General features: G+C 45.3%; 1 protein-coding gene across 6 annotated transcripts in view; it reads left to right on the plus strand.

Moving 5' to 3' along the window:
• Positions 1–24,105, plus strand: part of PIKFYVE (phosphoinositide kinase, FYVE-type zinc finger containing) — a 94,148-nt gene that overhangs the window by 47,215 nt on the left and 22,828 nt on the right. For all 6 annotated transcript variants that reach the window (XM_081851300.1, XM_081851302.1, XM_081851303.1 and 3 more), the window contains 14 exons: positions 888–1,068; positions 2,864–2,938; positions 3,519–3,626; positions 5,296–5,436; positions 6,221–6,347; positions 7,542–8,722; positions 9,830–9,930; positions 13,634–13,705; positions 14,547–14,718; positions 16,663–16,841; positions 18,966–19,079; positions 20,242–20,350; positions 21,497–21,651; positions 22,822–22,912. In XM_081851300.1, coding sequence (XP_081707426.1) covers positions 888–1,068; positions 2,864–2,938; positions 3,519–3,626; positions 5,296–5,436; positions 6,221–6,347; positions 7,542–8,722; positions 9,830–9,930; positions 13,634–13,705; positions 14,547–14,718; positions 16,663–16,841; positions 18,966–19,079; positions 20,242–20,350; positions 21,497–21,651; positions 22,822–22,912 — 2,806 coding nt within the window. The remainder of the gene's footprint in view (positions 1–887; positions 1,069–2,863; positions 2,939–3,518; positions 3,627–5,295; positions 5,437–6,220; positions 6,348–7,541; positions 8,723–9,829; positions 9,931–13,633; positions 13,706–14,546; positions 14,719–16,662; positions 16,842–18,965; positions 19,080–20,241; positions 20,351–21,496; positions 21,652–22,821; positions 22,913–24,105) is intronic.

The raw sequence follows: 24,105 nt of genomic DNA on the forward strand, positions 1-24,105 counted from the left end.
GGAAAGGTTGTGGACCACCGGTATGAAATTCACGGCATGTAATGCCTTGAGAGAGAATATTATGAAAATGATCTATAGGTGGTACATGACCCCAGTCAAGCTTGCAAAAATTTACCACTTATCAGATAACAAATGCTGGAAATGTAAAGAAAGTGAAGGTACATTCTTTCACCTCTGGTGGACATGCCCAAGGATTAAGGCTTTCTGGGAAATGATATATAATGAAATGAAAAAGGTATTTAAATATACCTTCCTGAAGAAACCAGAGGCCTTTCTCCTGGGTATGGTTAGCCATGTGGTGTTAAAGAAGGATAGAACTTTTTTCATGTATGCTACTACAGCAGCAAGGACTCTCATCGCAAAGTATTGGAAGACACCAGATCTACCCACCCTGGAAGAATGGCAGATGAAGATGACAGACTACATGGGACTGGCAGAGATGACAGGCAGAATCCGAGAGCAGGACAAAGAGACAGTGGAAGAAGATTGGAAGAAGTTTAAAGACTATCTTAATAAACATTACAAAATTAATGAAGGCTAGAAAGATATGGGTTTAAAAATCAGTGGTTTACAGGGGCGTTGTTTAAGGAAAAAGAATAGAATTGGTAAAAGCTATGGGAAATATGGGAATGGATTTGCTGACAAGATAAATGAGATTAGAATACAGAAGGGGGAGGTGTGAGGAGGTCGGAGAAATTAGGTATAGAAAAGAAGGTTTGAATTTATACTTGTTTTTGTTTTGTTGGTTTGTGTATGTTTTTTATTGTTGTTTGTGTTTATATGTTTTTATTTGAAATCTCAATAAATATCATTAAAAAAAAAAAAAGATATTCCCTCCCTCTGCCATCTCCTGAACTTTAACCATGTTTTCAAATCTCTCTCTGCAGCTCAGCTAATCACAACCACATGATGGCGCTACTTCAGCAGTTGCTCTACAACGAGTCCTTGTCTCTTTCCTGGAGGGATATGATTGTGCCTGTGGTCTGCCAGGTGGTTCAGACGGTCCGACCCGACGTCAAGAACAGGGACGATGACATGGACATCCGTCAGTTTGTCCATATCAAAAAAGTGAGTTCAAGTGGGGGAAACGGGGGATCAGCGAGAAGGGCGGTGGCTGCTCAAGGCTTGTGCTGGCTTTCAGAATGATGGCACCTCCATATCTCAACACTAGCCCAAGCCTGCCAGAGAACTTGCCACCCTCCAAGCCAGTCGCTTGATAAACCTCCCTTTCTTGGGGTCTGCCTGGTTGTATGAGCGCAGGGCTATGTCAGCAACTTGTTGGCTTAGTGGGTAAATGTTTGGGAGGCAACTCGCCAATCATTCACACCTGAACTAACCCTTGATCATTTTTGAAAACTCTAGCATTCAGCTCCCATTGCTTCTGTTTAACATTATTGTAAGTGGCCATTATTTGCAGCTTATTTCCAGCTCCCACCAAGTGTCCCATGTTTAATTACATTGACTGGTATTCAGTCATCTCTTAGTTCTGACCTCGTTTTGAATTTAGATTTTCCCACTCCCTTTTCCTCTACCATTTCCTAGGCATAATCTTGAACTAAAACAGGTCACTATGCCAAACATTTACTTAGCATGAACATTTTTAGACTATCCGTAATAAAGATAAATGATAAAATAAGATTTGATTAGTCCAGGAATGAAAGTGATATGTAGCTAAAATTCATGTCCATAAAAGGCAACCTACTTTTGTAATAGAAAGGTGTGTTTTTTAATGGTGAGGACCTGTCATCAATTTGGCATTTTTTTGTACTCCTGTGCTTAACAGCAGGGGAGAGCTATTTTTAAATATTTGTTTTTTTTTTTTTTAATAATATTTATTATCATTTTTGAAAAATACAAATAACAAAGGTGCATACATAACGAGAAATTAAAGAAAAGAAAGGAAAGAAAAGAAAAAGAAAGGAGAAAAAAGAAAGAAAAGATAAAAATTCCACCTTTTAAATCCCATTTTCAGTAACTTCTTTTCTGGACTTCCCCACGCCTCCCCTTCTTGTATTCCATTTCCCATATTTGTTCAGCAAGTTTTAACCTTAATATCATCACTTGTTTTAACCATTATTTCAATATTGTATTTGCTTTAATCTAATCAAAGACACTTAAACTATATATCTTGTTCATATATAAACAGGATAGAAGAGCAGAAAGAATAGAGAATAAAAATAAAAATATTTTTCCTAAGGTTGTCCCTGGTTCCCGTCCACGAATTCCCCATTTTATTACTAAAGAATAAGATAAAAAAAAAAGAAAAAAGAATTTTTACACTGCATGGTGAAAATCAGGTCCCCTTCGGGCTCCCAAACCCTCCTTTTCCATCCCCAGTTTTCACCCCAAACCTAGGTCCATGAGTCTATCTTTTTAACCCGGTGCCCTAACGTCCGAGGCTCTCAAGTCCCCTTCAGTCCCTCTCAGCCGGCTTTTTTGAAAATCTTTTATATTAAATACCCAATATTTGTTTGCATGATTTCACATCACGCAACATTTCAAATTCCAGTGGCCTCCTTAGCTAGATGTTCCTGGTTGACAATATATTGCAGTTGTGAGTACTGGGGAAATGCCATATTCCTAAAAAAAGTAGTACTTTCCTGGAACAAATAATTTGAATTGTGTGCTACAAATCAACCTAATTTACGTATTTTGTTCTCACAATAAACTGGATGCCTGAATTACCCATTTGAGCCTCATGCAAGAAATAATGGAAGCTACATTTATCTGGGCTATTTCTAGTTAGCTTATTGATGTTAGGAGGGAAAAGAAAATCCTTTTTTTTTTAAAGAGTCTTGCTTTTTAACACAAACTGGGAAAATTAGGAGATCCGTGGATAATAAAATTCTTACTGTTTTGACAGATTCCAGGTGGGAAAAAATTTGACTCGGTTGTGGTGAATGGCTTTGTTTGCACCAAGAACATAGCACATAAAAAGGTATGGTGCAGCTATGTCAGTTTATACAATATGGTAGCATGGATGACTTGGAACGTCTAATGTTCGATATAATACCTAATGGACTAGTTTTGTAACAGTTTTTGCTCTTAATCTTCCCTACCCCACTTACTGTTACTACGAAGTTGTTTGTTTGTTTATGTCCTGCCCTTTTCCCTGCCAGGGCCTGAAGGCGGCTTACAGATAAAATAAGAGCAGCTAAAAACATAGAAAATAGGTTGAATGTAGGTTCAGATTCAGACAGGATTAAGGAAAGCAGAATCCCTCACAAGGATTAACTGATGTCATAAGGTCCCAAGAGGGTCTCCCACTTGGCTGATTGTGGCTCATTTGAGCAAAAACATATTGGGTTTGGATTCACATTCTAACTAGCAGACTGGCCCCTATCCTGATTTTTATTGGGTCCCCTCCACTTTTTGCCTTGGCAGCCTAGAAATGTTGCCTTTTCGCTTTGCCACTGAGTTGTTGACTCTTCTCATTGCACCTTCTAAGGGAAGGTATCGCTCTGTCTTTCAGCACGAAATAGTGAAGGGATTCATTTAACAACCTTTTCTCTTTCTAGATGAACTCCTGTATCAAAAACCCCAAAATTCTTATGCTGAAGTGCTCCATCGAATATCTCTACCGAGAAGAAACAAAGTTTACCTGCATAGATCCCATTGTCCTTCAGGTTGGAATAGTTTGCTTTTTTTATCCTCTTTTACCATCCTATCAAAGTCTAATGAGTTGGTTTATTCGTGACTGCAATTGGCTAGTTCTGAATAATTGCAGGGAATATGTGGTTTGCCATAGTCTCCGTGCTTCAAGTCAGCAAAGCACGGAGACTATGGCAAACCACATATTCCCTGCAGTTATTCAGAACTAGCCAATTGTGGCCGATTTGAAAACGGACTGGTGCTTTGCTCAGTTCATTATGACATGCTTTTAATAGTCTTCTACATTGTGAAAGAGGGACGCCAGTTGGCGCTCTGGTCTGAACCACTGAGCCTCTTGGGTTTGCTGTTTGGAAGGTCAGCGGTTTGAATCCCCACGACGGGGTGAGCTCCCATTGCTCAGTCCCAGCTCCTGCCAACCTAGCAGTTCTCAAGCACGCCAGTGCAAGTAGATAAATAAGTACTGCTGCGGCGGGAAGGTAAACAGTGTTTCCGTGTGCTCTGGCCTCCATCACGGTGTCCCATTGTGCCAGAAGCGGTTTAGTCATGCTGACCACATGACCCAGAAAACGGTCTGTGGACAAACACCAGCTTGTTCGTCCTGAAAGTGAGATGAGTGCTGCAACCCCATAGTGGCCTTTGACTGGACTTAACTGTCCAGGGGTCTTTTACCTTTTTTTTTACACCTTACATTGTGAAAGCTTACCTAGCAAATGAGAGAGGTTTTTAACGATACCCGTATGCAAGAGCCATATCAGGATCTTGGTATGCACACATATGACACAGTCCTGTACTTGTTTACTGAGAATTTAAAAAGTAATTTTAATCTGTTTTAGTATTTTAACTTTCATATGTTTTAAGGCATGGTTGTTAATTTTTATTGATGTCATTATTTTATCTTTTTGTAAACGGCTTTGAGGTCCTTTACAATTAAGCGGTGTGTGAATTTTATATACCGGGGGCATGCTATCTTGTAAGTATGCTTAAGATTGCAGCCTTGCTATTTCTTCCCCAGCTCCAATGGTAAATCATCCGAACACCAGCTTTGCTGGGAAAACAATGCTGGTCTAGTGCAGACATGAGCCGCTCTTGATACAGCTTGAAGCCAGAATTTGAAGTTGGGTTTTTCAGTTCTAGGTAAAACTAGCATTGACATAAGAGCGTGTCATAATATTGTGTCATGGTTAACTCCAGAAACTGGGCAGGGCGTGAAGACTACGCAGACCACAGGATGTTTCTCATCTCCAAGGATATTGGAACCGTACATCTGCTCTGAGCAACTCTGACTATGGAAAACATTTAATCTGCGAATATTGTAACCAAGGTGTTTTAGTGCTTCTTAAAAAAAATATTTTTTTCAAAAAAATTAAGAACACCAGTTGCAGCACCATTCTGCATACCAAAGTACTAATTTTAGAATTGCTGAAATTCATGAGCATTGTGTCTCCCTGTTTTATTAGTCAGTTAGTAATCCAATGCTCTGTTTTAGTGCATAAATTGCACTAAATTAGTGCATAAAGTGCACTGAATTAGGTTAGTGTTTACTTGAACTGTCAGTTTAGTTTTAAGGGGGGGGCGGATTACTCTTGAGTAAGCATGTTTTAAGTTTGCAGCCTTAGACATGCTTTTAGTCCTCATGTAGGGCCTGGTATCTGACGATTGCAATACTTGCTTCTGCCATGATAGGAAAGGGAGTTCCTGAAGAACTATGTTCAGAGGATAGTGGATGTCAGGCCGACTCTCGTCCTGGTTGAAAAAACTGTGTCCCGTATTGCCCAAGACATGCTGCTGGAACATGGCATCACTTTGGTCATTAACGTTAAGCCGGTAAGTGCTAGAATTCTAAATGAAATCGTGGTTCAGTAACAGGTTTTCCCTCCTTTTTTTTTGGTGATGTACACAATACCTTTTCTCCCCCGTTTTGTTTTCTACATGGGTAACTATTTCCTGTTTCTTCTCCTTTTTTGTGTCTTATTCAGTACACTTCTGATGTTCTACTTTTTATTTTTCAATAAATAATGTAAAATTTAAAAAGCCTTGGGAGTATTTCCACATCAGTATAATTTAACAAATGCTGATAGTGGAACTTTGCCCTGAATAGGATCAAATGCCATGAGGTAGATCTGCTGAGGGACAAGGCTTCTCTGTCACCTGTTCTTTCTGTTTGGCTCTGTATCTACAAATATTCCTTTTTTTTTTCTTAATGGTCTATAGAGTTTCATAAGGTGTGGATTGTTTTTTGTCAGAGATCAGACCTCGAAGGAAGACATAAACAAGAGATTGGGGTACAGTTTATGGACTGCACAGCATTCCCTTGCCATTCCTTCAGTTAACCAGTATCTTACCTCATTGTCACCTCTCTCATTCTCAGTCACAAATGCTGCAAAAAAAGCACAGCAGATTAATTTCCAGAAAATGTAGAAATGATCTAATCATGCACACGGGTTCTGTTGCCTGTGGGCAAATCTCGGATTCTTAATTTACGTAAAACCATTTAGATTTCGTTGATAACTTGCTTTTGGTTGCAGTCTTATGCCATAGCCTATTCTGTCTCTCTCTCCTGGATTAAGTTAAGTAAGTGCATAGCATTTTTCTTATCCATGTTTTGTAGCACGTCTTAGACAGAGTAAGCCGGATGACTCAAGGAGATGTGCTAATGTCAATGGATCAGTTGCTGACCAAACCACACCTGGGAACCTGCCACAAATTTTACATCCAAGTGTTTCAGTTGCCTAATGGTGAGTGATCCAAGTCCTAACCTTGTTTGTCTGCAAACAGAGCCGGCTGCGCCTCCTTTTTAACAGAGTTGGGCTTCTTTGAAATACAGCGTCACGATTAATGTGATAACAAAGTAAATTCTATAGAGCTGGCACCACTAATAATACAAGACGAAATTAATTCGTTCCGCGAGTTTTTTCGTCTTGCGATTTTTTCGTCTTGCGAAGCACGGACTTTGGAAAAGCTTCAAAAATCACCAAAGTCTTCAAAAACCTCAAAAAAGGCTACCACACCGCGTGCTATGAGTTGCTCCTCGAAGTGAATGCACGGTTTTAAGAAAAAGGAAACAAACTTGCAAGACGTTTTCGTCTTGCGAAGCAAGCCCATAGGGAAATCCGTCTTGCGAAGCAACTCAAAAAACGAAAAACCCTTTCGTTTTGCGAGTTTTTCGTCTTACGATGCATTCGTCTTGCGAGGTACCACTGTAATGATAATATGTAGCATTTATGTAGTGCTTTTGAGTGTCCAAAGTGTTTTGGATTTTGTAATTCTTACCCAACCCTTTGGTAGGTCTGCAGAGAGAGTGGCTTTACCTCAGGCTGTCGTGAGTTCACAGCAGGGGCAAGGTTTAAAATCATGGGTTTCTTTCATTTTATTCTTTTATTTGTCAGTTGGTTTAATAATTTTATGTTAGTTTTGTTTCAGTTGTCACCAAACTCCTGCTTTTCTAAAGGTTTTGATCAAGGCAGATTTCTAGCACTTCCTTCCTCAGTAAAACGATTCTTCGCTCATCTCTTAAGGGAATATTCCTTTACATCCATAATCTCCTGGCTTTTTAATGGGTTTTTATTGTATGGCTTTATGCAGAGGTGTTGTAAACTATGCGGATTTTTTTTAATGAATAGAATATATTTAATGAATATAAATATTTTAATAAAGGAATGAATGAAAGCTCTGCTAGTTTTGCATTTGGCTCGAAGTGCATGAACAATTTTAATTTATTACTTTATGGAAGTGGCCGCAGGGATCTGTAGGGTTTGACACATGACTGCAAGCAGTAGGGAATGTGGGGGAAGCCCAGCCTACATTCTGAAAAAGATCTAAAGCCATTTGTAACTCTGGGATATATATACCAGCTGACCACTTAAAGAGCCCGCCCAGTTTTAACAAAAAGAGAGAAACGAGCACAACTTTATCTTCCTTTTTCCCCCCAGAGCAAACGAAAACACTGATGTTTTTCGAAGGCTGCCCCCAGCACCTGGGCTGCACCATCAAGCTGCGCGGCGCGGGGGATTACGAGCTGGCTCGAGTGAAGGAGATCCTTATTTTCATGATCTGTGTGGCTTATCATTCCCAGCTGGAGATCTCCTTCCTTATGGATGAGTTTGCAATGCCTCCAATGTTGGCCAGACATGGCTCCTTCCACTGTCTGCCTGAAGGGCAGGAGGAAGACAACGGACAGCAGGATACTTTGAACAGAGAAAGCAGCACAGCAGGAAAAGATGCAGACGGGGCCCCCGACAAGCTGCCCGTTATCTCAGAATTGGTGTCCTCAGATGAGATGGGCTCCCTGGAACAAAGGACTTTGACAGAAGAGGACGGCCAGGAGATGGGCGATCTACAAGCAGTTGCCCCCCAGAAACAGCACTTGCACTTCTTAATGAATTCTGCATATCGAGCCCCTTTTGTAACGCCAGTGTTGGTGCCAGAGACATTGTTACCCCTGGAGCTGACTGAGCAACACTTGGGGATTTTGGACAGTGAGCCTCTGGAGAGTCTGAGGCGGCACATGGACGACTTCCAGGAGCCCAAAAGTCAGATCAGGGAATTTCGGGACCCTCTGCAGGATGACACTGGATTGTATGTTGCAGAGGAAGTGACGTCTTCAGAAGACCGGCTCAAAACCTTCTCTTTGGCTTTTAAGCAAGAGCTGAAGGACATTATCCTCTGCGCCTCCCCGGTGATCAAGTTCCGCGAGCCCTTTCTGCTGACGGAGAAAGGCATGCGCTGCCCTACGAGGGAGTATTTCTTGGAGCAGGTCTATGTGTCTCCTCGGCTCAGCAAGGAGTACAAGGAGATGGACAGCAGAAGGAAGAAGCAGCTGTTAAGGGACCTCTCTGGCTTGCAAGGCATGAATGGAAGCGTCCCAGCTAAGCCTGTCCAGATATTACCTTCCCACCAGCTTGTCAGCACCCGGATCGCTGAGCATCTGAACAGCAGCCATAGCCTGGCCAGAATGCTGGCCGACTTCCGGGCCAGAGGAGGAAGGATTGTGCAAAAGGACTCGGACCCATTTGCTCAGTCTTCTAGAGAGGCATCCGGCATGAAATTTGGACTCAGGAGTGATGACGACGACAGAGGGTTCATTCAGAACGAATCCTTATGGTCTCATAAAGTGAGCACTTACAATACAGTGGGGTTGTTATTGTTTTGGTCTAGGGTTTTAGAGGGATGGCCTGCCCCCTTCATCACAAATCTTAAAAGAAAGCAGAGTTTGATTTTAGAGAGAGATGCTCAAACTCCAGCTGCATTTCTTAAATGTCTTGAAACCGCCTTGCCCCCCACTCCCCAAGTTGCACAGAATTTTCACACACAACTCTGTGCACACAACATCTGTGGGTGAAGACCCTGTTTCCACACCAGATTCATTTCACAATATCTCCAGGCAGGGTTGGGAAAGATTCCTTGTCTGAAACCCTGGAGAACTGTTTACGGTCAGTGCAGATAAAGAGACTCAGTGGTCTGCCTTGATAGAAGGCATCTTCCTATGTTCCTAACTGCTATAAAAATAAATTGAAAAGCAGGGAAGCTGATGGTGGGGCAGATTAATCATATGCAAGTGAAAAATAAATTTACGCTTCAGATTTATGTTTGACTAATCTATCAAAGTGATAATTTCCAAAACCTCTTCCCTGTTTTCATAAAACCTGTCAATAGAATATATAACCTTGGGCAATTGTACATATTAAGTTAAAATACCCCCCCCCCAAAAAAAAAATCTGGTTTGAATTGTATTGGAGTTAAGGCCATTTGTTACTTCCTGAACGATACTATTGCACAAGTGGAAGTGGTGTGTTCAGTGTTAGAAATTCCCACTGTTCTAGGCGCATTTTGCGACAGGGAATTTCATTAGCGCGAACAGTTTATGAGCTCTGAGCTCAGCACTGTGCCTAAGATTTCAGATTAAAACTGCAGATTGGAAGGAAAGGAGGACCTTCTTCTGTCTCCCCACTTCCAGCTACTCTCTGAAGACTGGAGAAGAGACCCTCTTCAGAATATTAGGGGGGTGGGCCAGGGAAGGGGAAGACCATGTGAAAAATGAATGTAATATTTTAGCTGCAGTTCATTCATTTTCAGCTTTGTATTCTTCTTATAAAAAAGAACGCCTAGACATTCCGTTGTTGCGCCCATAACCTCGGTTTAAGGTGCCACTTAGCTCCAAGCTTTCATATCTCAGTTTCTAAAGTGTGTTAATTCTTTCTCCTGGGATGTGTCTTGCCAGGTGGACTGTCTTAGCCCTGCAAACCATCAGAGGCTCTGCGTCTTGTTCAGCAGCTCTTCAGCGCAGTCCAGCAATGCTCCAAGTGCCTGCGTTAGCCCATGGTGCGACATTGGTTTGCTTTTGCTTTCCTCTGACCTAATTTAAATGTTTCCTAACTATCAGTTAGTTTTCCCTTTTCTGTGTAAAGTCAAGGTAGGAGCTGTGCAGTGGGTAACTGGTGCATTACCAGGGGCGGGGGCGGGGGGGGGCTGTAAGGGAGCACAGACAGGTAATTTTATTGGATATGGGGACTTACACAAAGACCTGGAAGACCTCCAACTCTCCTCCATCTCTTCCCAGAGCACTCTCAGTTAGTGAGGATGTCGAAGGACAGGCAGTGAGGAAGATCGCCCTGTGTAGGGGATTTGAGCCACTCCTTCCACTCCTATTTCCCAGTCTGGGAAGTAAAACATGCATTCCTCACTCACTGCTTTAAGAGTATAGTCAGGAACCAGATGGGTGGCACCCTTAAAAAAAATCTGCCGAAGACCTAAAAGTCCCTAAAGGCTCAAATGCAAAGCAAAAGTGTACAGGCAACCCTTTCAATGTTACTTGGAGATATAATTGGTTTTCTAAAATCAAGCCAATTCTAAGATTAGGGCATACTTTTGTATCACCCAGGGACGCGGGTGGCGCTGTGGTTTAAACCCCTGTGCTGCTTGGACTTGCCAATCGGAAGGTCGGCAGTTCGAATCCCCGGGACGGGGTGAGCTCCCGTTGCTCGGTCCCTGCTCCTGCCAACCTAGCAGTTTGAAAGCACGTCAAAGTGCAAGTAGATAAATAGGTACCACTCCGGCGGGAAGGTAAACGGCGTTTCCGTGCGCTGCTCTGGTTTCGACAGAAGTTGCTTAGTCATGCTGGCCACATGACCCGGAAAAACTGTCTGTGGACAAATGTCAGCTCTCTCGGCCAGTAAAGCGAGATGAGCTCCGCAACTCCAGAGTCATTTGCGACTGGACTTAACTGTCAGGGCTCCCTTTACCTTGTATCACCCAGATCAGTAGTCTTCTCTGGCCTCCCATCCTGGACTCCCCTTTAACTCAAGCATGCAGTAGGGAACTCCTGTCTTAATTTTTCACCTTATATTTTTTTGGTGGCATTGTTGACCAGGTAGCAACCAGGCAGTGGGTCCTGACCAGGGGCGACCTGAGGCAACACCTCTTGGGGTTCCGCCACCTAAGACCTTAGTCCTGAAAGCCAGTGAAAACACAATTGCATGTTTTTGTGCTTTGGCTGCTTACAGCTTGTGCTACCTTTGAGTCCGCTTGCTGCTGCTGCAAGACTTCACCCTCTGCTGGTGGAAGTTCAATATTGCATCTCTGCCATTGCAGCTGGAAGATCCAGTACAGTGGTGCCCCGCAAGACGAATGCCTCGCAAGACGAAAAACCCGCTAGACCAGTGTTTCCCAACCTTTTTTGGGCAAAGGCACACTTGTTTCATGAAAAAAATCTCGAGGCACACCACCATTAGAAAATGTTTAAAAAATTAACTCTGTGCCTATATTGACTATATATAAAGTAACTCTCTTTAATAGGAATCAAATAAACACAAAGAAAGTATTTTATAATTACTTTATTATGAAATAGTAAGTACCTTATTTTTCGTCCCATAGGACGCTCCGTCCCATAGGACGCACCTACTTTTTTGAGGGGGGAAATAAAGGAAATTTTTTTTCCCTTTATTTCCCCCCCAAAAAACCAGGTCGGGGAACAGTGGGATGGCGGTGCTGCGCCTCCCCGCTGTCCCCCGAGCTTGTGGGGCTGGCCCATGTCTGCCTGGCGCGAGGGGCGCTCTGCTTCAGGGCGCCCCGCGCGTCCGGCGGCAGGCTACAGTCCGCAGCATGGGGAACCCTCTGTTTCAGGGCGCCCCATGCGCCCCCCGGGTGCGCAAGGCTTGCCAACACGAGCGCGGAGCACGGGGCGTCCTCCGAAGGGCGCCCCGTGCTCCGCGCTGCCAGCTGCCGCCCGCAAGCCTTGCGCTCCTGGGGGGAGATCCCCCGGGTGCGCAAGGCTGGCCGACACCAGCGCGGAGCACGGGGCGTCCTCCGAAGGGCGCCCCGTGCTCCGCGCTGCCAGCTGACGCCCGCAAGCCTTGCGCTCCCGGGGGGAGATCCCCCGGGTGCGCAAGGCTGGCCGACACCAGCGCGGAGCACGGGGCGTCCTCCGAAGGGCGCCCCGTGCTCCGCGCTGCCAGCTGACGCCCGCAAGCCTTGCGCTCCCGGGGGGAGATCCCCCGGGTGCGCAAGGCTTGCGGACACCTGCGTGGAGCACGGGGCGTCCTCCGAAGGGCGCCCCGTGCTCCGCGCTGCCAGCTGACGCCCGCAAGCCTTGCGCTCCCGGGGGGAGATCCCCCGGGTGCACAAGGCTGGCCAACACCAGCGCGGAGCACGGGGCGTCCTCTGGAGGGCGCCCCGTGCTCCACGCTGCAGGCTGCTGCCCGCAAGCCTTGCGCTCCCGGGGGGAGATCCCCCGGTGCGCAAGACTTGCCAACACCAGCGCGGAGCACGGGGTGGCCTCCGAAGGGCGCCCCGTGCTCCGCGCTGCCAGCTGACGCCCGCAAGCCTTGCGCTCCCGGGGGGAGATCCCCCGGGTGCGCAAGGCTTGCGGACACCTGCGTGGAGCACGGGGCGTCCTCTGGAGGGCGCCCCGTGCTCCGCGCTGCAGGCTGCTGCCCGCAAGCCTTGCGCTCCCGGGGGGAGATCCCCCGGGTGCGCAAGGCTTGCGGACACCTGCGTGGAGCACGGGGCGTCCTCTGGAGGGCGCCCCGTGCTCCGCGCTGCAGGCTGCTGCCCGCAAGCCTTGCGCTCCCGGGGGGAGATCCCCCGGGTGCGCAAGGCTGGCCGACACCAGCGCGGAGCACGGGGCGTCCTCCGAAGGGCGCCCCGTGCTCCGCGCTGCCAGCTGACGCCCGCAAGCCTTGCGCTCCCGGGGGGAGATCCCCCGGGTGCGCAAGGCTTGCGGACACCTGCGTGGAGCACGGGGCGTCCTCCGAAGGGCGCCCCGTGCTCCGCGCTGCCAGCTGACGCCCGCAAGCCTTGCGCGCTCGGGGGGAGGTCCCCCGGGTGCGCAGGACTGGCCTACAACAGCGCGGAGCACGGGGCGATGGGATGTGGGAGGGAGCTCGCTCCCCGCCCCGCGTGTGCTCGCCGCCGCCGCCCCGCCTCTCGCCGCCCGACTCGCCCGCCTCCCTCCCACGGCACACCAGGCAACGTCTCGCGGCACACAAGCCTATGGGCTTGCTTCACAAGATAAAAACGTCTTGCGAGTCTTGCGAGTTTTTTCAGTTTCTTCCCCCTTTTTCTAAGCTGCGGAACGAATTATTTTCGTCTTGCGAGGCACCACTGTATAGCTATTTCCAAATGCAGTGCATTTATTACCTGTGCCTTTCACATTTCTTTCCAAATGCTGCATCCTCCATGCTTTCTTCCTCATTGTAAGAAAGAACGGGATAGCCACATTGCTTCCACACCAATGTAACAGCTCATGTTTCATGATATTATCCCCATATAGTGGGCGTGGATGAAGGATGTATGGAAATGGCTCAGCAGCTTTGCAGATGCTAAATTGTGACATATTTTAATTCTGATAATTAATGGGGAGTAAGTTCAAGCTGTGTCTTTGCCTGTGCCTGTCTCTGGAACCACACTTCGATTTATCTTGTGGTCAGAAAAAGTATAGGCCTCCCTCCTGAGCATTATAGGAATGTATTCTACAACCATTCTCAAACCACCCAAAGAATCATTGTTCTTTTCTCGGTCACTTTAGGATGGTGGTTATGGAGTTCTATGGAAAGAATGACCTCACTCTGGGTGTGTTTCTAGAAAGGTATTGCTTCAGGTAAGAAATTCCAACTTTCCTAGTTTTCATTTATTGCATAAAATTTATACACTGTTTGAGTTTATAAAAACAACCCCTCAAAGTGGTCCTTCTTAAGTACCACCTGTTCCTGAATATAAACATGGAACCATAGCGGTTGAACAGGAGAAAGTTGAGGTGTTCTTCAGTGCTTGGAGAAGGATGGAGACAGTAAGCAAGAAGAAGGTTGCCATAATGTGGAGAAGACACAAGCAGGCCTCCTGAGGCAAGGTTTTCTCACACTGTACAGACACAGCCAACGCGCCACTGTAAGGAAGTGCATGGGTCGTTTTCATCATACAAAGAGACACAGCATAAAATAAAAGAAGGAAGCAGCTGACCCTTCAGAGCTCTCTGGTGGCCCTCCAGATGTTTTGGACTCCCAGCTTCCACCAGGTGCTGCCAGCATGGCCGGTGGTTTATTTTTATTTATTCAGCAAAGCATAGATATGCCACTTAAATCAGGAAAAAGTATCTCTGAGCAGTCAAGAATAATAAGTATCAATCAAACACAGATAAAATCAGCAAAGCTGAAGGAAACCCCAGAAATTAATGTAGGCTTGGTAAAATAAAGCTTTCAGCTGTTGTCCAAAACAATATAGCTATCTTGCCAGCTTTACGTCAATAAGCAGGGAGTTCACAAAGCACAGCTGCTGTCACACTCAGAGATCTGACTCCTCACAAATCTCTGTGTCAAAGCAGTTGAGCAGTTGTAGTCCAGCAACTCTTAGGGGTCCCTCCATTTCCTGCCCCTGCAACGGACTGAAGAGGATTGCCAAGTGAAAGATGTTTGCTTCCCATTTTTGCCCTTTGTTCTTCCCAGGCCTTCCTACCAGTGCCCAAGCATGTTCTGTGATACTCCAATGGTGCACCACATCCGTCGCTTTGTCCATGGGCAAGGCTGCGTCCAGATCATACTGAAGGAACTGGACTCCCCAGTGCCGGGCTATCAGCACACGATTCTAACCTACTCCTGGTGTAGGATGTGCAAGCAGGTAATGAGAGATCTCCGTTCTGCGGTGGTGGTTTTGTTTTGTTTGGGTGAGTCAGTTATCACAAGCTTTTGTATCACAAAGTGGACTTTGAGTGTGGATGCTTGCTTAGCAAAGGTGCAGGCAGGGGCCAAAAACATGGAGGTGGGGTCCAAGCTGAACACACAAAAATTACACAAAGGCCACCTTTATTCTAAGTTCCTACCTTTAATTCAAAGTAATCTGTGAAGGGCAAGGTTGCATGTCCTTAATTAAGATGTCTTTATTGTGATTCAAGGCAAATTTAAGCCTTGTACCCTTCAGTCTCTTGTCAAAAACTTTGTTTAATCGTACCAAATACCGTTTGTATTGTTTTACTATCAAGATAATAGTGACTACCTACAGGACTCTGTTATGAAGAGACTGCCCTTCTCAGGAAAACCCCCAATTTATTCCTTTCCCCTAGCTTAGTGTTCAAATTTGCACAGTTCTAACCAGGGACGCAGGTGGCGCTGTGGGTTAAACCACAGAGCCTAGGACTTGCCGATCAGAAGGTTGGCGGTTCGAATCCCCGCGATGGGGTGAGCTCCTGTTGCTTGGTCCCTGCTCCTGCCAACCTAGCAGTTCAAAAGCACGTCAAAGTGCAAGTAGATAAATAGGTGGGAAGGTAAACAGCGTTTCCGTGCGCTGCTCTGCTTCGCCAGAAGCGGCTTAGTCATGCTGGCCACATGACCTGGAAGCTGTACGCCGGCTCCCTCGGCCAATAAAGCGAGATGAGCGCCGCAACCCCAGAGTCGGCCACGACTGGACCTAATGGTTAGGGGTCTCTTTACCTTTTTAAACCAGAGTTTGGGGTGGGTCTGCAAATCCAGGCTTTAAGAGGGAACCTGGTTAGTGTCGCGCAGTGGGATACTAAACAATATGAAGCAGAATTCACGCCAGTGGGGCAAGGAAATACTGCTTTTGGAACTGGCTTTGCAGCCCATAAGACTTCTTGACAGACCTTTGTTGTGGGAGCAGGGGAAGAAGACCCTCAAAGATGGAATTTAAGAGCTGATAATTCATGAACTGCTGGGGCAGCATTCTTATCCACTCGTGATGTGTGAAGATCACCCTTCTTAAAAAGAGCTGCTTTCTAAGTAGAGTAATGGTAAAGGTAAAAAAGGTAAAGGACCCCTGGATGGTTAAGACCAGTCAAAGGCGACTATGGGGTTGTGCTCATCTCGCTTCAGGCCGAGGGAGCCAGTGTTTTTCCACAGACAGCTTTTCCAGGTCATGTGGCCAGCATGACTAAACTGCTTCTGGCTGTTAGCATTTGTTAGAGAGACTTTGCATTTCCACGTGAAATCATTTCTGTTACACCGTATAAAAATACTGCATTTGAACTTAAAATTAACTTAGTAGGCCTGAATACGATACTTTGCATTTATGCTACGCTTTTTACATACTCTAATCTTCTGCTGTACTTCATAGTTCTTAAAGTGGTGTGTGCCAAGGAACAGTATACCCATAATACAGGTGGGTGACTGAGGCTGGGCGATAGCAGCTTGCCTAAGCCCCGTCCTATATGTTTATGTGCAGAAGTGAGATTTCAAATGGAGACCTCCTAGCAGCAGCATAATAAATCGATGTGAACAGACTGCAGCAGCAGTGCTTTCATGCTGTGAGAGAGTGTGCCACAATATGGACTATTTGTGCTTTTTGAGAGTTGTGTTTTTTGCAGCCAGACTTCCAAGTCAGCAGTTTCATTTGCTACCTCTGTCCCAGTGACACTGTTATCTAGAGGTGTGCTGGCCTTGTTGTTTTGCTGACTCCTTCCTACATAAATCAAAGCTATGCACAGGCGTGTTGTAGATTCTAAGTCACACCCAAGAACTGCTGAAGCTCATGTTAAGTCATAGATGTGGCTTGGATGGATTTTTCTGTGTGTCGCCAAAGTGCTCAGATAAAACCACTAACTCTTTCCAGGTAACACCAGTAGTTCCGCTTTCCAATGACTCCTGGTCCATGTCCTTTGCCAAATACCTTGAGCTGCGCTTTTACGGGCACCAATACACCCGAAGGGCCAACGCGGAGCCCTGTGGCCACTCCATTCATCATGACTACCACCAGTACTTCTCTTACAATCAGATGGTGGCCTCTTTCAGGTAAGAAGGCTTTCCTTCCAAAGGTTTATTACTGTTACGATATAGAAGCAATGCAGCTGCAAACTGCTAGCTTGAAAGCAAAACATAATGGGAATGTTGGGACTGTCCGTGGGAAACAGAAGGACAGTCAATTCACACTGCGAAGCACCGGAATTAGCTCAGAGTGTAATATGAGCTCTTCCGTTTATTCCTGTCCGGGAAGTGCAGGAAGTGTTTGCCACTAGACTGCTGGAGCTTGAAGAGAGCAGTCATGTTTTTTGTAATGCTGCAAAGACAGAAATAAAGGCATGTAAATACGTTTCTGTCTATCTCTTTCCCCTGCCAGGCGGGGCAGGAAAGAGGGGGTGTGTTCTTCTCACGCTGAGAAGGATCGCCTATTGCGACCTAGCCTGGATCTTGCTGGGGAATGCAGCCAGGGAGGTCAACAGGAGATCAAGCCGGGTGCCTGGGAGAGTTGCCAGTTTCTCCTGATATGGGCTTGATTTCCGACAATTACCTCCCTCTGCAAATTCAGGAGATAAGTGGCCTGATTTTATTTTATTTACTTTTTATTTTAAGAAATACATATATGTATAAACCTCTGTAATCAAAAATACAATAAATATATGGAGTAACATGTCATCCTTTAAATATAATAATAACTTTTATTTTTAGTAGAATTAGCCAGTAAAGCAAATAAGGGTTAAACATAGTCAGAACAACTGAAAGAAAACAATCAAACACAATTAGTTTTGTTAGGATGTGTGGAATACCAAATCATAAAGCCCACAAGCCATAATCTTAGTTGGTCAGCAAAACATCATCACAATTTTTATAATTCTAAATTTCGGTGATCTTTTGATGTAGGTAATTTTTACTTTCATCTTTTGTTTTCATGCTAAGAAGAGTTGTAACCTATCTACTGCAGCGATGGTGTTGGGGTGGGGGGTGGGGAGGGCGGTCAGAGTGGCATGTAGGTGCCTCTGCCAGTGTCCACTGATGGAGATGAGGGCTGTTGGATGGGGCTTCACTGTGGCAGAGACCCTGACTCTGCCCAGGCGGTCAAAAAGCTACTGTTTGCAGTAGCACATGACCCTGAAACAGGGCGTTTTGGGTGTGGAGTGCTGATAGCTTTAGATACCCCAAGAAGACCAGTGCTCAGGCCCCTCAGCTATGCCAACCTAGAGTTGGCCTAGCACAGAGGAAGGAAGAGACACCCACCAGCCTTCTGCCTTGGCAGGGCTTGATCTCAGGCAGTGGATCCATTTCTCCCTTCCTCCTCAGCTCCATATAGGATTGCTCTGCTCAACATGCTGTACAGTGGTGCCCCGCAAGACGAACGCCTCGCAAGACAGAAAACCCGCTAGACGAAAGGGTTTTCCGTTTTGGAGGCGCTTCGCAAAACGAATTTCCCTATGGGCTTGCTTCGCAAGACGAAAATGTCTTGCGAGTTCCTGCGGGGTTTTTTCCCTTCCCCCCCCCCTTTTCCTAAGCCCTAAGCCGCTTATCAGCTGATCCGCTAAAAGCCGCTAAACCGCTAATAGCGCTAATCCGCTAAGCTGTCAATGGGCTTGCTTCGCAAGACGAAAAAACCGCTATACGAAGAGCCTCACGGAACGGATTAATTTCGTCTTGCGAGGCACCACTGTATTGTGTTTTTAATATTCGGTTGGGAGCCGCCCCAGAGTTGCTGGGGAAACCCAGCCAGATCGGCGGGCTACAAATAATAAATTATTATTATTATTATTATTATTATTATTATTATTATTATAACATAAACATTCAAGCGTGATTTTTTTAAACCCCGCTCTTGTTTTTAATCTGGTACACAAAGAACATGGTTTCTAAGCTACACCCCCCCAAATTATTCTTGTTTATTTGTTCTGAATAAAATATTAGCACCCAACAACTCAACATATCCCAGCCTCTCTATTTTCCCGTATTTGAGCAGGAGGCATGACCACCGTTCGCAGAAACTGGTGTTTTAAAGTCCTCCTCAAACCATCGTTTCTGATTCGGTCTTAATGGGCAATTCACAAGTCAGTTTGTTAAAATTTAGGGGTCCTGAATTTCAGGCACCATACGAAACGACGCCTGCGTTAACAATGTGGCCCAGTTTGAAGATGCGTTATGTTCTCTTCCTAGTTATTCTCCTATACGGTTGCTAGAAGTGTGCGTTCCAAATCCCAAGATCTACATCAAACGTCAGGTTCCGCATAAGGTTGCCATGCTTCAAGACCTTAAGGATTTTTCTCAAAAGTAAGTATCTGCATCTGTTCTCTCCCCTTCCCCCTCCAGATTAGTGTATGTCTAACCTGATAATGGCATTTCCATTATGGCTCTTTAATTGCTATTGCCTTGCATTGGATTGGTTGTGTTCTCATGTTGCAATAAATGATAGTTCATGGTTTGCCATGAGACGCCACCTGCTTTCCTCTTTCCCTTAGAGCAGGTTGGAGCAACAAACTGCGGTCCTTTTATTAGCATTATGCCTGAACCAGGGATTGCAGTTTCTTTTACTCCAAATGAAACGCAGTGGTTTGTTCCTGATGTGGCAGTTATGATTTGTGTTCCAGGATGTTCTGAGCTGTTCAGGGATATTCTTGTGGGCACAGCTGACCCTAAACAGATTCAGGGTTTGATTATGAAAAGTAATTACAACGTGTTGACATATTGCAGTCGGGTAGAACTTTACATCCCCCTTAAGTTCCTTCTTCCAGCCACTTCTCAGCAAAGAGGCAGTGAGATGGACTGACTTGGTGGGGAGATGTGATAAGCGATAAGAATGGTGCTTGGCCCTTCCCCTAATTCAAGATCCACATTTGCATCTCAGAAGTGTACCTCTTTGTTGTGATAGTTGTAAAATCTAAACTTTGAGAGCCTTCTACCCCAATGCAAGAATGTTTACATCTGATAGGTGGAGTCTTTGCTTTGACATGCCTTATAGTTCCTTTAGACAACAGCTATGATGTATTCAGGGCTGTGCATACACTATATTTTAAAAAGCTGAAATTTTGCACTTGGACAAAATCCAAGTTCTGATTACATTTATGTAATGCAAAGGAAATCAAGCATTTTGTTTTGTTTTAACATTTTGCATAGTTCTGCAAAAAAGTTTTGCAGGGCAGTGAAGCATCTCACCTCAAAAAAATCAAAGCCATGAGCTGCACAGATGTGCTATCATGTGTGTTTTACCATGTAATTACATTTCTGTGAGGATACCCATGATTTTGTGCTATCTCAAAGTATCGTATATGCCATGTGTGAAGCTGCCTAGAGTAGCTCAGGCTCAACAGGTGTATAATCACATCCCATAGTATTGAAGATTAAATTCTCAACGGGGACATGTAGGAGTGGGTGTATTGTGGCAAAACCTGAAAGGTGTGCATTTCCGTTCCAAACTTTGGCCTCATTGTTTTAGGGTGTCTCAGGTATATATTGCCGTGGATGAGCGCCTCACCTCTCTGAAAACAGATACTTTTAGCAAATCAAGAGAGGAGAAGATGGAGGATCTTTTTGCCCAAAAGGAGGTAACATATTTTTGATGTATTCTGTGGAGAAAAGCACGCTAATTATATGCAGTGTTACAGGTTTGCTAAATGTAGCAGGCTTCCGATTCTTGCATCACAGCCAGCAGAGCCAGAGTGCAGTTTACATGAGGCTGAAGAGAATGGCGTGTGGAGGACAGCAGTTCTACACTCTCAGCCAGCCCTTCTCAACCTTGGGTCCCCCAGATGTGGTTGGACTACAACTCCCATCATCCCTGCCCACTAGTCCTGCTAGCTAGGGATGATGGGAGTTGTAGTCTAACAACTTCTGGGGGAGCTGAGAGCACTTTGGGCATTGTTCTTGAGTTCTCTCTCAATAAAGAGTATTGGGAAATGATATATAATTAATTGAAAAAGATGTTTAAAACAACATCTGTAAAAGAACCCAGAAGCTTTCCTTTTGGGAATTATAGGGACAGAACTATCCAAACTATAGAAATTTATTCATGTATGCCACTACGGCAGAAGAATGTTATTTGCCCAAAAATGGAAAGAAGAAGTCTCGATGAAAGATGAATGGATACAAAAACTTATGGAATATGCAGAAATGGCAAAACTTACAGGAAAAATTAGAAATTAAGATAACAAACTTTTTATAAAAGAATGGAAATGGTTTATTGAATATTTACAAATAAATTGTAAACAGATAGGAACCCTGGCAGGATTATTGTAATAACCTGCAGTTTTATAAGCGTATACATTTAAAGCAGATGAATGAATAATTAAGTTAAATTAATTTGGAATATGCAGAAAATATAAAAAATAAATTTAAGGAACCGCAGAAAGAGGGGGAAGGAAGTTGAGTTTCAAAATGTTAAAATGATTGTAAAATTATTGAAATGTATAAAATAGAAAATCATGAATAAAAAGAGTAGTGGGAGGGGCAGAGTTGTAGCTGAAGTACTTGGCTACGGTAAATCTTTCCCTGCTGTTTTTTTGTTTGTTTTTTTTTAAAAAAAGATGGGTTTTGAGGACTCAGTATTAGTCCTCAGCAGAAATAAGCATCCCTTTCTTGGAAGTTTGATCTGTGTTTGATAGCTTGCTAGGAAGAGACATTGCAGACAGGTCATGGGTAGGTCTTTGCCCGAGAAGAGCCATTGCAATGTTTGTATCCCTGTCCTTGGACAGATGGAGGAAGTCGAGTTTCGCAACTGGATAGAGAAAATCCAAGCTAGGATGCTTTCTTCGTCCCTTGACACTCCTCAGCAGCTGCAGTCGGTTTCTGAATCTCTAATAGCCAAAAAACAGAGCCTCTGTGAGATGCTGCAAGCTTGGAATAACAGGTGAGTGAATGGCAGCTATTAAATTTCTGGTGCTCCTGCGATCACCAGCCATGACACAGCCCCCTGCAATTCCCCCCCTCCATTGGATAGCCTTGGCTGGTGTGTAATTTCAGTACAGTGGTGCCCCGCAAGACGAATGCCTTGCAAGACGGAAAACTCGCTAGACGAAAGAGTTTTCCGTTTTGGAGGTGCTTCGCAAAACGAATTTCCTATGGGCTTGCTTTGCAAGACGAAAATGTCTTGCGAGTTCCTGCGGGTTCCCCCCTTCCCCCCCCTTTTTCTAAGCCGCTAAAAGCCGCTAAACCGTTAATCCGTCAATGGGCTTTCTTCGCAAGACGAAAAAACCGCTAGACGAAGAGAATCGCGGAACGGATTCTTTTCGTCTTGCGAGGCACCACTGTACTGTGGCATAGATAGACTTTCTCTACAAAGTAGGGGTTTTTTTCCCTTTCAATTTGTCAGTTGCAGGCTGTCTTTCAAGTAGACCCTAGTGTGAATTTGAGAGGGATAGCATTACTGTAAACATACAGACATCCTACTCACAGTTAAGCCACACAACCACTGAAATATATGTTTGAATCAAAACATTTTTAATGTTTATCCTGTTGTAAACATTAAGGTAGTGTGGGGCTACTTTTGAAGGTAACCCGGAAACTGCAATTAATCCAGAATGTGGCAGCTAGACTGGTGACTGGGAGTGGCTGCTGAGACCATATAACACCGGTCCTGAAAGACCTACATTGGTTCCCAGTATGTTTCTAAGCACAATTCAAAGTGTTGGTGCTGACCTTGAAAGCCCTCAATGGCCTCGGCCCAGTATACCTGAAGGAGCGTCTCATCCCCATTGTTAAACCCAAACACTGAGGTCCAGCGCCCAGGGCCTTCAGGTGGATTCCTCACTGCGAGAAGTGAGGTTACAGGGAAGCAGGCAGAGGGCCTTCTCGGTGGTGGCAACCGCCCTGTGGAATGCCCCCCTACCAGATGTCAAGGAAATAAACAACTATCTGACTTTTAGAAGACATCTGAAGGCAGCCCTGTTTAGGGAAGTTTTTTAATGTTTGGTCTTTTATCATATTTTTAATATTCTGTTGAAAGCTGCCCAGAGTGGCTGGGGAAACCCAGCCAGATGGGTGTGATATAAATAATAAATTATTATTATTATTATTGTAGGTTACAAGATCTCTTCCAGCAAGAGAAAGGGCGGAAACGCCCCTCAGTGCCACCTAGCCCTGGGAGACTGAGGCAAGGTGAAGACAGCAAGGTACTGGTTTCTGTTCTTCATAGTAATGAATTTGAAACTGCCATTCTTCTTAGGCCAGGGGTGGGGAACATTTTCCAGCTCCAAGTGCCCCCCTTTCATGAGTAACCTTAGAGAGGCCACCTGGCAGATGTGCATAAAGCTAGGGGCAAACAATGGAGAGAGGAACAGGTGCCGTTCTCACCTGTGTACAGTAGGAGGCATTCCAGCCATGGAAAAGTCACAGGTTTCTGCAAACAGACACCCACACATCTCTCCATCTGTCCAGGCCAAGCAAGAGGCGTTTGCGCAGTTGAAGGACACGCTCCAGCCAGGAGAGAGCCCAGGGCAGGCTAAGGAGATGGTGTGGCCTGAGGAGAGTCTCAAGGCTTGGATTTGGTCACCAGGATTCAGGCTCCCCACTCACGTTCTAGGCCTGCTGAGGCACAGCTCCATACAGGAGCAGCACATATTTCCCGGGGGAGACTGGTTTGCATGCGCAGAATGAACAAGTGTCGCTTGTGTCTCCTCCCGAGCTTCCGAAGTGTCTCTGGAGGGGACATGTGACACGGGCTGAGCTTTTCCAGCACAGCTCCTAAAACATTGCACATGCTAGAAGTTACCATATTTTTCGCTCAAAGTTGTTGTTTAGTCGTTTAGTCGTGTCCGACTCTTCGTGACCCCCATGGACCAGAGCATGCCAGGCACTCCTGTCTTCCACTGCCTCCCGCAGTTTGGTCAGACTCATGTTTGTGGCTTCGAGAACACTGTCCAACCATCTTGTCCTCTGTCGTCCCCTTCTCCTTGTGCCCTCCATCCTTCCCAACATCAGGGTCTTTTCCAGGAAGTCTTCTCTTCTCATGAGGTGGCCAAAGTCTTGGAGCCTCAGCTTCAGGATCTGTCCTTCCAGTGAGCACTCAGGGCTGATTTCCTTCAGAATGGAGAGGTTTGATCTTCTTGCAGTCCATGGGACTCTCAAGAGTCTCCTCCAGCACCATAATTCAAAAGCATCAATTTTTTGGTGATCAGCCTTCTTTATGGTCCAGCTCTCACTTCCATACATCACTAGACTGATGTGTGGAGTTGACTGATCTTTCGTCTGATCTTGTAGGGCTTTCCTTGTGTTTTTATGTTCTTGCTTGCTTCCAAATAAGTGTGCATAGGTGTGCAGCCCTGAAGCCCACTCCAGTTTCCACAGTAAAAAGAATAGAGTAACT

This window comes from Podarcis erhardii (genome assembly GCF_964252035.2).
Source record: "Podarcis erhardii genome assembly, chromosome: 1".
Lineage (NCBI taxonomy): Eukaryota > Metazoa > Chordata > Lepidosauria > Squamata > Lacertidae > Podarcis > Podarcis erhardii.